Raw genomic sequence first — 15666 nt, 5'->3', positions numbered from 1 at the left:
ATGTTTTATACAACTATACATGCTATACAACTAAATTGAATGCCTTTTACTAAAAATGTGCAGAGGCACAGAGTTTAGAACTTGATTTCCAAATGATATTTCAAAGATATTACAAAATATATCTTTATAAGATATAAAATATATTTATAAAATATATCTTACAAAGATATTTCAAAATGATATTACAAAGATATTTCAAGCAGATTATTTTTTATTGTTGATGTTCCTTTTAATTGAAAAGAAATTTTATTTTGCTAGCATTTTCTGCTGTTTTGCAGCATGTGTCCTAATCCTCTCAGAGGAACTCTATTCTTTATCCCATCCCTTACTCCATAATGTTTGCCTTAGAATACACCTAGAACAAATTTTAGGATCAGCTGTCCCCCAAACAATTTCTTCTACTATGTACTATTCAGCGAAGATACTGGGATGAAGTTCGTATATGTATTTGTTCAGATAGATGTTTTATAAGAAGCATAACTTTTATACAGATGGTCTGACACAAAAATTGAGCTTTAGTCAACAGAGGAACTTCACACTAAACTGCATAAATGTAGTAAACAGAAAAAAAGTTTTGTTTCTTCTTCGGAGTAGAAAGATGTTCTTTAATAAGGCCAGTGCAGGAAATAATTGAACAAAGAGATGCTTATTTGCCAGGACTGAAACAATTATTCATTTATTTAAAATAATGACAGGAATCAGAAGGCAAATATTTTCCAGTATCTGGTTATCACCAGGAAGTTTCTTTGGGGACTAAGTCTAAATCCTGTGGATCCATAGACAATATGCTACCTTTTACTTACAGGCAAGCACATCTCCATGTACAGAGTGCCTTTCCGTATTTATCAAATATTGGCTGAAACAAACAGAATTGTTCTCACTCCCCTTAAGACCATTCTATTAAATTTCTTCTTCCACTGCAGACACCCGTATTACTTTTTTTAGCCATCACACAGGTATAAGCTTCAATTCCATTTTTTGTCTAAATCAGCCAGACTACGCTGAGATTTTGTAGACTCTGCAAAATATCTCCAAGGAGCTAAGATAGCTGAAACTTTTCTCCAGGTCTTCATCATGTCACATTTCAATTAGCGCAACATCTGTTTCTCTGGATCTCTCTCTTATCGGTTTCAGCTTTAATATGTGAAACATGTTTCTTTGCTCTCTTTCTGTACATTTCATTTTTAAAACCCAGCATGCTATCTCCTTTTCTTGCACCAATCAATAAGCTTGCTTCTCTGTACTACTATAACAATGATAAGTTCTTCAACTTGTCTCAGTTATTGATTGGTCCTTCCTCACATGTTTTATCTCAGTTCTGAGAAATCAACTTCCATCTGTGGTAAATCCAAGATACCATTCTCCATTTAAAAAATTTTCAAGTCAGCCTACTTAGACTTTCTCTCCACATACCCATAAATTTGGAGAGTATCCTTTTGTGAAACTTTTTATTATTTCCACTCCCCCCCCCCCCCCCCCCCAACACACACACACAAATACATAAATACATTCCTAATGCTCTATTATAATTCTTAAAAGAAGTCTCAGCATGATTTGTACAATTTGTGTGCCATGGATACTATGATAATATTAATACCATCACACTGTTCCACTGAACTTTGCTTTCTGTCTATCTATTTCATTCTCTTGCATAATACTTTGCTACTTGACATTTTGGGATGGTTCATATACTGCTTGTCTTTAGAGTTCCTCAAACAAAATGTTTCTTTCCATTTACAAGAGCACTAAATCCTTATTCAAATAGTTGATTTTATATTCTGTATTTAAAAAAAAAAATACAATTACTGATTACGATGTATATCCTGTCCTTATTTTAATAAATCTGTGATTCTTAATTTTTATGGGGAAGGTAATTACTTACTGGTTCAAGACAGGTGTATATGCAGTTTTATCTTCATCTATGATGGTGACCATCAGAGTAATAAGCTGTGCCCAGAAGTCTAAGTTCTTTGTTGTTGGTCCCTGTTCTTCTTTAGGAACTTCTGGTTTCTTACCCTGTTAAAACAAGATTTTAATATATTTTATATTAGAGAAATTAGACTAACTATTATGTGATTTTCACCTACAGGTTATTACTTAGTTTCAAAGACTGTCTTCAAAACTAAGATTGTTTCAAAGACTGTCTTAAGTCTACCCAGATTACAGTAGTTTGTATAACAGTCTGTATCTGGTTGTGGACATGTCAAAAACCATACATAGTGCTAAGGCACCCAAATCAGCAGAGAAATTTGAATTATAGTGCATGTCCACAATTCAATGAAATACATTTTTAAAATTCTTGTTGTGCTGAAACTGAGTGTTGGTAAAATGGTCTGCTGAGATGGAACTTTAATATCCTACATAATAAATACTGAACAAATCAATTATAATAAATATTTCTTCTTTTGTTTTACATTAAGCTATGCTGAAGTTATTGGGCTTGCTATGCTCTTCACTCTAAATGAAGAAGCAGATAAATTTCACTTTATTTTGTAATAAGAAAAAATAGCAAAAGCTATTGCCTGAAGTATTTTGCATGGAGATTTTCCAAGGACTGATAGATTGGCTAGAAGAACCAATATATATGTATTTGTTTAAAACAGGCAGAGGAAAACAGTGCAGAGTAGGAGGGGAAAAAAATCACTGGAGATAGAAATACTGGGAAGAGGTACCTAGGAATATTCAAGAGAGGTATTGGCTCTCCAAGGACTTAAAAGCTGTGAGCATAATAAGTGAGTTATTTGGTTTCCTTCTTCTCCTTCTCTCTCTCTCTCTTTTTTTTTTTTTTTTTTTTTTAATTCAGGGAAATGGGATTTTGTATGCTCTTTGTAAATGAAAAGGACTGCAACCAGTTTCACATCCAAAACAGACAGTCTGAGAAGTCCCATTATATCCTTGTAACCGTCACCAGGAAAGACACGAGACACTGATATGTCAGACGGATTACCGACATGACTGTCCAGTCATTAATGAATATTTAGTAAGTAATGCAGTGTTTTATATTCCCCTGTATGGAAAGCCTACCTTTTGTGCCTTTCTGTGTAGTTATATGTATGTATAATATTCACCCATTAAAAAACTATTAAGAAATTAATACTTTCTTACCTTGTTAAAATGTGTATTTACATTGTACATTCCCTTTGCTTCTCATTTGTAGCCTACATATGACCAATTGAAAGGACCCCATTTCTCTTTGGATAGGCCTATATTACTAGTATAGTGAATTAATTGTTATCTTAACCTCAATTAACTTTTATCTAGAATGGCAGAAAGGGAATTTGAGCAACACTTAATTGAAATTGTTTTTGCTGTCACTGTGGAGAATTTTAGACAAGTATCATTAATCACCCTGTTGCATACATAGCTGATACACAAATGATACAGCATCAGTGTCTAATGTGACTGAAATAAAGGTGAGGCTCAGAAGCAGTTACAATGGATGGTGTAATTAATATCACCAGCAATTTACAATTGCCCATGCAAACAAAAGAGCTTTTCAAAATGGAAATGATTATTGGAGCGTTAATGTGTAGTAGGTTTAAGTAGCAAGGTTTTGGTAGGAGGGGGCCATAGGGGTGGCTTCTGTGAGAAGAATCTAGAAGCTGCCCCAAGTTAGGTATGGGCCCCACTGCTGAGCAGAGCTGAGCCAGTAAGTGATGTTGTTAGCACCTCTGTGAGAGCATATTAAAGACAGGGGAAAAAAAACAATGCTGAACCACACAGCAGCTGGGAGAGTGAGAGGAGTGAGGAACAGCCTTGCAAGCGTCAAGGTCAGTGAAGAAGGAGGGGGAGAGGTGCTCTAGAAGCTAAAGCAGAAGTCCCCTGCGGCCTGTGGTGAGGACTATGGTGAAGCAGGGTGACCCCGTGCAGCCCATGGCATACCACGGTGGAGCAGGGTTCCATTCTGCAGCCCGTGGAGGAGACCACGGTGGAGCAGGTGGATCTGCACTGACGGAGGCTGTGGCCTGTGGAAGACCCCTGCCAGAGCAGATTCCAGTCAAGACCTGCAGCCCGTGGAGAGGAGCCCATGCAGGAGCAGGTGACCCGGCAGGAGCTGCTGCCCATGGGGGACACAGGTTGGAGCAGTTTGCTCCTGAGGGATGGACCCCGTGGTACGGACTCATATCTGGAGCTGTTCTTGAAGAGCTGCTGCCTGTGGGAAGCCCATGCCGGATCAGTTCAGCAAGGACTGTATCCCGTGGGAGAGACCCCACAGCACTGGGGATGAGAGTGACCGAGAAGGAGCTGCGGAGAAGAAGCGCTATAGACTGACCATAACCCCTATTCCCCCGTTTTCCTCAGGGGGAGGAGGTGGAAGTGGGTGGATGGAGGGGAAGGTGCTTTTTTGTTTTGTTTTGTTTTGTTTTGTTTTTCGCTTCTCTAGCTCATTAGTAATAGGCAATAAATCTTACTATCTCCCTATGCTGAGTCTGTTTTGCCTGTCACAATAATTACTGCGTGATCTCCCTGTCCTTATCTCAAACCTTGAGCCCTTTTCATCGTATTTTCTCCACGTTCCTCTTTGAGGAGGGGGAGTGAGAGAGCAGTTGTGGTAGAGCTCAGCTGCCAGCTGCCCACCCGAGTAAAACCACCACATAATGTCACTCACATAATGTCACTCACCAGGGCTTTCCCCAGCGTAGATTATATAAGACCTTGTTTCTATAACAAAGACTTTTTCCTACTACTTTTTTTTTTCTTTCTTTCTTTCTTTTTTTTTTTTTCTTCTCAGCAGCTAGTGCACGTTTCAGAAAAACTAAGAAAAAGGCAGTTGTAGAGGATAAAGCCAGTTCACATTTAGTTCAACATCTTATCAAGAGCTATATTTCTACAAAACAACAACAACAAAAAGCAAAAAACTACAATGGCAGTAGCTGAAACAACTCTTCATGATTTTCACATGTGGATGTGAATCACAGGAGGTAAAATTCTATTCTTCAATATAGATAACAAAAAGTACTTAGTTTACAAAATTTGAGAAGCACAAGAAGGTGCCCTCCATAAAAACTCTCTTGTACAGAAATCCTGTAAAGATTAAGATGAAAGCAAAAGTAGAAGGTGGTTAACATGAGTTGCACACTCATTGATATAATATGCAGGAGGCTATCACTTCTGGCCAGATGGAAATACTACTGTTTAAGTAAGAGTAACATCATTCACAATATGACTGAGGCAAGAAATCAACCATAGGCCCCAAGCCTGCAGTGGGCCTAAGCAAGACAGCAGCTGCTAGTCTTTCCCTGGAGTGAGAGCAGGTGCTGGCCTACATATAAACCATTCCTTGTTGCTTTGGGGCTCATTTGTTTCAGCTCTCGCTTCTCACAGCTAAAATCTCAGCTGTACAACTAAAACATGAACCTTCTCTCCTGCAACACCATGTTAGGATGAACTCGGTTTTCTTTCCTCCTGCTGAGCAGAGTAAGCCTCCATTGCGTGGGGAGGCAAGTAAAGATAAGAGAATGGTTAATGAAGAAGGCTAAAGAGTGGAACCTGGGGTAATTGGGTTAAGGGTTTTTGACACAAGGCTAATGAAATATTAATCACAATTTTGGTTTCTACTTCACTGTTCTGTGATACCAGAAATCACTCTGCAATATGGCTGGATTCAATGAAAAACCTTCAGAGCTATATATTCCAAAATGATACGTATTTAGCTGTTTCACGTACAGATATATTGGTGGTGAACTGTAACAGAAAAATTCAGAAGGTAGTCTCCTGTACAACTCTAGAACTGATGCAGAAGTTAGGTAGTGATTTGAATGATCGTATTCATTGCTTTATTAAAGCTAGTTTAATTAGATTAGTTTGCTCAGAATTACCTCCCACCTGCCATGAAACAGAAACTTTTCCTGTCAGTTATTAAGATATATGTGATTGATGTTTGATTACTGTTAGTGATCAGTTATTTCAAATGGTCTGCTTTTATTCATTTTAATTGTTAATTTTGTATTTTAAATTTTGCTTTCCACACATTTTCACTAAAACTTCTCATACTTGGTACTAATTGTATGTCTACAGTTTGTAAACGCTTGTCTGTTTAAAGTTTCTACATACAAACTCACCTGCTGCAATACTTGTTGAAAGGAAGTAGAAAAGGCATGTAAATACAGTGAAACTGCTGCAGTTAATTCAGTTTTATAGCTGAGTGAATTTTTTTTTTTTTTTTTAATTACTATTCCAGGACTTCGCACTGCTCTGTCAATAAGTACAGGACTTGAAAATAAGTGAGTAAGAGAGAAGTAATGTAATGACACCTTATCCATCCTTCAGTTCTAAAAAAAAATTGGAGACAGATAACAATTTAAACTTGTTTTACATTCTCTACCAAAAGAAAAATACTATAATATCTCTGCATTTTAAACAATTTACTAAATAGGGAGAAAAAACTATTTTATGAATTCACAAATTAAAAAAAAAAAAGGTGGAAATTTAAAAATACAGATTAGCATTTGTAGGTATTGCAGTGCTGTGCAGAACTAAGATTACTTCATATTCCACTTTTAACAGTTTACTAAAATGACTAGCATTTGCTGATAAACTCTGCAGACTTATCAATACCCAGTCTAGCAACAACTCATATTATACTTAACAAACAAAATGAAATTGCAGCAGAGTAAATGCTAGCAAAAAAAAAAAAAAAAAAAAAAAAGAAAAAAAAAAGGAACTGTTTATAAGGCAAATAGAAGTAATGTTTGTCGTTGGTGCTGCTACTAATTCATAGTGGTCCTTAGCTTGCAATATAAGCTGTTGGAGAATAAACACATGAACATTCAGTGTGTTTCTTCATTATTTTAGGGGTAAATTATTATTCTCGTTATTATAACTCGTTATAATATTATTATCGTTATAATAACTCGTTATTCTGTTATCTATGGTCATTTTGGTAAAATGTCATTTGATAGAATTAAAATCCCTCCCTGACATTCATATTTAAAAGTTTAGTGCTCTCAGACTAAACACTCTCAATCAAGGTTATCACAGAAAGCAGGAACAGACATCCTTTAAAAGATAAGGGGCAACAATAACTTTAAAACAATTCTGCATTGTGAAACTGGAAGCCTAATAACATAAAGACAACAAAAAATGCAATCTCAGGGAGAAGAAATTACATATAAGAAGTTTAACGAGCCACAAAAATGCATGCAGGGAAGTGGGAAACTTTACTCAGCCCTTTAACTTCTCAAAGATAATGACAACAAATGCTTCATTATTTGCAGCTATTTCAGATTAGTTCAGAAGTGTAATCTTTGCCCACCCTTTTCAGACTATCTCTATAGAATCTGCTCTCTCTCTTTGTAGCTTCAGGAAAATAGAATAAATATAATTTATCTCTGTAAAAAGAAAAAAAGTAATTCTGCAGACTTCCTTCTGCAATTATTCATCAACCCTATGTCGTGGTTTAACCCGGCCGGCAGCTAAACACCACACAGCCGTTCGCTCACCCTCCCCCCTCCCTCTCTGGGACGGGGGAGAGAAATGGAAAGTGAAGCCCGTGAGTTGAGATAAAGACAGTTTAATAAGACAGGAAAATAATATTAACAAAATAATAAAAACAATAATAATAATAATAATACAATGGTGATAATAGGAAATAATAATATGTACAAACAAGTGATGCACAATGCAATTGCTCACTACCCGCTGACCGATGCCCAGCCTAACCCCGAGCAGTCCGGCCCCCTCCCCCCGGCTAGCCACCCCTATATATTGTTTAGCATGACGTCAGATGGTATGGAATACCCCTTTGGCTAGTTTGGGTCACCTGTCCTGGGTCTGTCCCCTCCCAGCTGTTACTACACCCCCAGCCTGCCTGTTGGCAGGACAGAGCGAAAGGCTGAGATGTCCTTGGCTTGGTATAAGCACTGCTCTGCAACAATTAAAACATCGGGGTGTTATCAGCACTCTTCTCATCCTAAGCCAAAACACAGCATTCCACCAGCTACTAGGAAGAAAATTAATTCTGTTCTAACTGAAACCAGGACACCCTATCATGCTTATATGAAAAAGAAAATAAGGGAAAAAGACAAAGCACTTGTGTACTCAGTTATACTTCATTACAAAGAGGTAACGTGTATATCATTTATACATCATGTTATTTTTTCCATATAATATAACTCTTTTTACAGTAGTATCAATGTATCTGCAGCAAGATACATTTCAGCTTTTTTAATAGGAATTCAAATAATTCAAGAATTTCCTATTACTCAACAGCAAAAATCAATGTAAACTTATGACAAATAATCATTGAGAAATTTCTTATTCATTGTGATTTGATGCTCCTGCAGCTTCATATAGACTTAAAGGTTACTGAATTTATTAGACAGTTCTTATGCAGGTGAATACGTTCAATTGATTTTCTAGAAGAGTTCTGCCTACAGGTGTTGGTGAGAGTTTCTTATGTTTGAAGTTTGGGAGCTAGAGGTAAGTTTTCTCATCAGGATTCTCTGTCAGGAGTCCCACATTAGAAAACACACTTGCATTTCAGAAAAGTAGAATAGATCGCATTTATTGCCTTTCTTGGAATGTAGGAATTCATATTTTTTATTCAAGTGAAATATGCTGTCAAATTAATTTTGATATTTCATATCATGTAATATTAATGTTCTTATGATACACTACACTGCAAATGGGTGTTTGCCTAAAACATAACTCATCCCTCTCAAGGCAGTAGTTATCAAAATATCATTTTTCCAATGTACCACTCAGAAGACAAGATGGTGAACAAGAGGTAATGGGATAAAACAATGATGCTCCTTTTAGACAGCTGTTCAATTTTGCAGATACAAATTCTTAATTTTAACATTATTTATAGAATAAACACTGTCTAGGTGAGAGAAAAAAAAGCATTTTCAAGGCTTTTGCATGACATCTGGGACATGACAAATACTATAATTATTTTGCATTTACAGTTCAGCCTGATGGACCTGATGGACTGTTATTTAGAAATGCTATGTAATTATCCTCTGCTTTCTAGAAGCAGCTACTAAATCCTGGATTGAAGTACACATCACAGGTGATAATATGTAAAACTGGAAGGATAGTATATGATTTTCAGCAAATGCTAGTACTTCTCTCCTACAGTCACTGAAGTGTAATACTGGAGTTTTAAAAATTGTTTTCCAATTACAAATCTTAAATGAACAGTAATCAATCTAATTTCATCTTTCCTAGTCACAGGACAATTTTACAGCCATGTCCACTGCAAATACTAATTTATGAGTTGACATTTTCATTTTGAAACTCATCTTGTTAACCATTTAAGAATTCATAGCCACCTGTGGATGTTCTTATTGTGATGCTCTTTCTCATATAAATAAAATTAAAATAACCCCAGTGCTTTCATGTGAGGGAACACTGGAATGCTTTCTGTTTACTTACTGTAAACTAACACCAATGACTAAGCAAAAGCATGTTTGCCTTACCTGGTCCACTAACTGGAAGTAAAGATCATAGCAGTTGTCAAAAATGTATTTATAAGTTGAGTCCAGGCAGGCTCTCACACAGTCTTTCACCACAGTACTGGCTCGAGGTGGGCTCTGTAATTCAAGGACCTAATAAAATATTTCATAAATGGTAGAATTTCAGAATCATGTAGAATAGAATAAATACAAGTGTTGCAATGAATATAGATCTGCAATACAAGATGAAAAGTGTTGAAATATAATAATGGTAAAAATATTAAAAAATATATATGTTGGCTTCAGGTGATCTTAGTTTAAAAATGCATTAAAACATACACTTCAGTTAAGCAATTAAATGGTATCTCTAATCTTTATTAGAATGAGATTATTCATATGATGAAATTAGCATACATGCCCAAGGGTGTACATCTTAAGGTTTTCCTCTTTAAGATATCATTAAACCATATAATTATGTGATTTTCATTGCATATCAAAGAAACAACTCTTCATTTTCTAAAGCAATAGCTGCAGCTTTTTACTCCACTTTAGGGTACATAAGTATGAACTTGAAGTTAATGAATCATTTAATTCTTTTTACGTAGTGCCTACCACAATGACATCACAAGCTATTGTTACAAGGTGTTTTGTGATTTTATATTCCCATCCAGCTTTATCAATTTACGCCATTTTCATTTTAAAAAATCTTTCAGAACTGAACCACCTAGATGTTTTGCAAATAAAGGACAATACCTTCATTCGAAAAAAAGTAATGCTGGTAAGCAGGTCCACAGTTGATTTCAGATCTTGAAGTCTTTCAGAATTGCTGGCAGGAAAGTTATCCTGTTGAATCAGGAAGAGAGGAATCATGTGAAATGGGAAATAAAGGTATGATCCTTGAAAAACTAGGAAAAAATAATCTGGGAAAAAAAAAAGATGATGTTTCGAAGCATTAGAAAAGTTCATCTGCTGCCTGAATTCTGCTTGTGAGAAAGTCAGTGATAAGTATCCCTTTGATGCAAATAGAAGCACTCCTGATAATGCTACTGGCTTTGTAATATGAATGTTTTAAATTACTATGATATTTTCAGAACATTGATGAAGTAAAGATAGTACAAAAAGTCTTTGGAGGTGTTGCTAATGGAAATCACTTATGGATTTTCCATAGCACATAATTCACTTGTGGGCTTAAACTCTGTAGTAAGGTTACTGAAGGAGTCATTCATGAAAATTTTGCTGTGATCTCTAGGTTCACACGGAGACTGTTGGGAAATGCCATAATTTAAATGGCTTCATACTAATGAAAGTCATCCTCATGCCCTGATAAAATCAGAATAACATTCTTCAGTACTAAAAGAACTTAAAATGAATTTACATGCTCCATGAAGATTTAAGTCTTAAAAAATGAATATATGCAGCTTCTACTACCTGTAATGCTTTGAGGTTCTTTTAAACATTCCCTTCCCCTCTTTCCACTTTAGAAAGCAAGCCAGATAAACAGAGAAATCCCTGAGCTATATGCAGCCATTCCTAGAAACTGAAAGGAAAGCCATAGCTGATGGAGCCCTTATAACATGTATCACCTAAATGTTTCATCATCCAGTGAAATGGGGAAAGAGAGGGAGTTCAGAATGGTATGATAATTGGTATGATAATTCAGTGCAATACAGACTGGTATTCTTTCCAGTAAAGGCTGGGTTTGGAACACAACTAAGTGGAAGGAGCTTCTGTGTAGCATAAATGAAATTGGAATTCCTATTGTCAAGAAAAATGTGGAGTCGGAACCCAACATTCCTAGGATATCAGCTTGGTGACTGTAGAACCTCTCAAAATAAATGCAGCAGTAATTCCAATTTATACTATGTAAGTCTGTGAAGGCAATTCCCAACTGAATTAAGTTCATCATGTTGTGAACTAATTTAAATAAAGTTGTTTTGAACTAATTTAAATAAAGTTGTTGAAAGCTACTCTTTCTTGAATGTCTGCTCAGCTCATCCCTTGACTCACTGTTAGCTTTTTGGAAAAAAAAAATAAAAAAAGGGAAAGAAAGAAGAAAAAAAAAACTTTTTCAAATTGAGAAAATAGTTAGCCAGAAGTCTCCTGTTAGCACTCAGTATATCAGTTTCTATGCCACAAGAGGGATTAATCTCTAAAACTTCTTTAATCGGATAAAGCACACAGGGACCTTTGTGGGAAAACACATTTGAGTTGTCCTCTAGGTAGAATATGGTGCACGTACCCTGTATTTAGATAAGTCAATCCTCAGAGAATTATGCAATTGATCCAGAAGTTTTATGAACTTCTCCCTCTGTAAAATGAAAACAAGAATATTTTGCAATAAGAACTGGCACAACTTTGTAATCAAGGGTAAAATTATAGCTTACACTTCCCCCCGTCCTTTTTTTTTTCTTAAAAAACAAACAAACAAACAAACAAAACATTTATCTACTAATTCACATTCTTAATTAATTTGAAATATAGATTGTTTTCCATTGTTTCATACAAAAGTCCTGGTCTGAGATATCTTTTACAACTGTATTTTTACTTTCTAACTTATACTGTAATTTACCTGGTATGCATTCAACTCTGTGCAGCTGTGCAATGCATTAGTGAGGTGATGGACACTCTCCTAAACAGTATTTTCCTTTGTTAATGATTGACACATTCTTAAATAACTCAAGCAAAATATCTAGAAATTGAAAAACATTGCCCAAAGTCCCTGACCAAAAATGCAGTAAGAGCATCAATTCAATTTAAAGTCCATAGTTATGTTATCAGCCCATACTAAAACAGATGAGCTTGTAAAAGTTTTTTATTTGCCTTGTAATTGCTTACACTCTTGAAGAAACAACTTTCTCCTCCCTTTAATATGTAAGAACTTATGTTCATTTATAGCAGAATTTGATGTAAAAGTACGATTTAAAATAACAATTCAGAAAACATTTTGCTGTGAGATAGCCAGCTGATTTGTGCCACTTCCAAGTAATACTAATGAGAGCTTTTAATTAGCAGGCTTCATATTAGAACATACACCATAGTCCACTGCACAAAAATCTGCATACATCCTTGCCAGCCTACGTGAAAGTCGCAGTTTATTGGAAGTAGCAAGATCTGATAGCTCTCAGAATGCTATCTGTCAAATTGTATACACACTAATTTGAAACCAGAGTCCTTCATGCACTGTCACTTGTCGCTCAGCGTAACATTAACCTTTAGCATAGTTCCCATAAGGAATTATTTATTTTATTTTATTTTATTTTATTTTATTTTATTTTATTTTATTTTATTTTATTTTATTTTATTTTATTTTATTTTATTTTATTTTATTTTATTTTTCTTGTCATGCTATAAAACTACTGAAATATTCAGTCAGCCAAATCCTTCCCAGCTGTAGCCTGAGGACTTGAATTTGAGATGCTCTTTTTTGATGAAGTGGAGCTATTCACTAACAAATGCCTTTTGGCCAAGAGAGAAAAATAATCTAATATTTTGCCTATAAGTCAACTGTTTGAAGAAGTATCTCCAAATGTCTATTAATGATGCTTGCTACTGTCTTTCCATCCATCTGTTGAACTATGAATTGGATTGGAACTTGCGTCAAAGGTAAACTGGCATTAACATCAGAGAGAGGATTTAATCTCTCTCCAATCCGAGGATAAAAGAAGGTAGTTCTGATCATTAGCAAAATGGAAGCAAAGAACAGAAAATATATTCAAAACATTCTAAATTTCAAAATCTTGGTAAAACTTGAAAGTCTAATTGGGCTTGAACATGGAAAGAGTTGTCTTGTTTCAACAAAGATGTAGAATCATACCATATTAAACCATCAATGAGTTTATAAAAAAAAGGAGAGTAAGTATATAGCAAAATAAGTACATATTTCACTGTCATGGTAAAACAGTAATTAAACCATAAATATTCTGACTGTGCTATTCATCTATGGAACTTTTTTACTTTCTAGAATGGAGCAGCATTAATACTCTTATTTCAAAGCAAACCTCTAGCATCAGGAGATAAAATTCCATTTCAAGAACATGCTATCTCCAAACTAAAGACACAGACCTGGGTTCATATACATGGGAGTTCTTCCACCAACATTAACATTTAAAATGAATTAACATTTAAAATAAGTATTTTCCTAAAAAAAAAAAATAAAATTACTGCATGGATTTAAATACAATGATTATTTAATGGAACTTACATACAGACTTCTGATATCCCCCAAATTTAAAAAGATATTATTACATTAGTACTATTAGTGTTATTTTAGGAGTATTTAGGAGTATTAAACTGTTGATTATCTACTGTATTTTACTATAAGCTGTAGCATTGGATCCTAAGAACACTCAAGATACAGCAATAGTAAAAAACAATCTTTGGTATTATTACTACACATTTTTATTTTATTCTATTTTATTTTTAAACACAACTTCTATCTTAAAGATTCTTGTTTTTGCAGACATGTTTTGTTTCAACTGTTCAAAGTATGAAAAAATTACACAGGAATATTGTCCTTAATCCTTGCCAGCCTATGTGAAAGCAGCAGACTGTTGGCAGTAGCAAGATCTGATAGCTCTCAAAATGTGTGACGGTATCCACATCACCCTCAAAAAAGGATATTTCCTATATCAAACACTGTTTGCTGCAAATCAAAATATCTTTTACCACTCAGAGCAAATGTTTTTCTTTAAAAAACTAAAAATTTACACTTGTTCCATGTACAGATTGGATTAATATATTGGGCATAATCTCATAATTGTTTGTGACTTCTGATGGGAAGACAAAAGCAAAATTAGAAATAGATCTTCCTTGGTTTATTAGTTCAAATGCGTAATTTCATAAAGTTGTCTTGAAAATCTTGAAAGTCATGTGCTTCTATTATTCTTAGTGATGGAAAAGAGCATTACAACCTCTGACACTACTTCACACTACTATAATTTGTATTTATTAAATTTTAATTGTTATATATTTAATTTAATGTCAATAAACTATTTTAAAGAAAATTTTATAATTTTTTCATACATGCTGTTAAATGAGAAATGATTAGAGAGCATATACAAATAAAGAAAAGAATTAATGCATTTTTCAACATCAAATTGTGTTTATAAGCTACCTCTGTAAGGTAAGGAAAGAGATTAGACAGTGTATTTTAATTTTGTTGTCATATTTTATCTACATTGTAAAATATATATATCCATAGAAAGAAAATCAACAACAACAAAGTACTACCACATCTTGAGATTCTGGTAGTCTGCCTAAAATTTCTGACATCTAGGCCCCGGGCTTGGACAGTGCACCATATTTTAGCCAAAAAAAAAAAAAAAAAAGTCAATTTTTATAGACAAGTTATCTACAAATATTTATGACTAGATTTGTTAGGTTAGTATGAGTTTTCTAATGCCCCAAGAAAGCAATTGTAACCTGTAATTAGTCTAGTGCAGTTAGTCTGCAAGACCAATTGCAATAAAGATAAAAACTGGTTGTTAAAGGTTTTAGTTCTATATGTGTGTGCTGTTTTTTTCTACCCTATATTCCTTGCATATAACCTTGTAAGGGTTTTAAAAGGAAATGAATAGTATCTTCTTTAGTTTTTATAGTAGTTGAATGTAGACTGGGTAAAATCTTCAAAAGGTAACTGCAACATGGATTCTTTAAAATGACCAACTTTTTTTTTAATTATTACTTTGAATTTAGAAGTTAACACTGTATCATATATCAGAAAATAAGGATCAGTATTCCATTGAAAAATAAAATCTACTTACCCCAAAGTTAGTGGCTGCAAACCTATCTGAAGCAGATACATTAGTTGTTGCTGTAGTATGAGCATAGAAAGCATTTATATTGGCCAACAATGTACTCATAACTGCTGGAACACCAGGGCACATATATTTAGAAGACAGACAAGAAAAGTGCCTGTAATTCAAACAAACTGACAGTTATTTAAGGTGGCAAGGATTATGCACTTTCTGTCACCACAATTTCTTTTCAGCTGCAATGGTGTGATTTTCAAGCTATTTCATGGACAATTGTATAGACAAAAATGAAAAAAATCCAGATGTTTGATATAATTACCACCTGTTAAATGCTGATATTTTCAAATTGAACACATCAGAGTCACATTTGCTTCTCACTCTGTTAATACAGGGAGAAAAATATAATTTAACTATCTTGATTGCTATTAAGCAAAACATTAATTATTAAACACAAACTTAAAAACAAACATGAACTTTCAATCTTAAAAGGCCACAAGTGATCTATAATCAATTAG

General features: G+C 34.5%; 1 protein-coding gene across 2 annotated transcripts in view; it reads right to left on the bottom strand.

Moving 5' to 3' along the window:
* The window catches only part of UNC13C (unc-13 homolog C), a 155064-nt gene that overhangs the window by 53710 nt on the left and 85688 nt on the right, over positions 1-15666 (bottom strand). For both annotated transcript variants that reach the window (XM_032194741.1, XM_032194742.1), the window contains exons 13-17: positions 15161-15311; positions 11638-11706; positions 10152-10241; positions 9423-9551; positions 1883-2016 (exon numbers count right to left, since the gene is read on the bottom strand). In XM_032194741.1, the coding sequence (XP_032050632.1) occupies positions 1883-2016; positions 9423-9551; positions 10152-10241; positions 11638-11706; positions 15161-15311 (573 nt within the window). The remainder of the gene's footprint in view (positions 1-1882; positions 2017-9422; positions 9552-10151; positions 10242-11637; positions 11707-15160; positions 15312-15666) is intronic.

This window comes from Aythya fuligula, chromosome 11 (assembly GCF_009819795.1).
Source record: "Aythya fuligula isolate bAytFul2 chromosome 11, bAytFul2.pri, whole genome shotgun sequence".
NCBI lineage: Eukaryota > Metazoa > Chordata > Aves > Anseriformes > Anatidae > Aythya > Aythya fuligula.
Note: the sequence above shows the minus strand (reverse complement) of the source record. Positions and strands in the feature narration are given on the sequence as shown.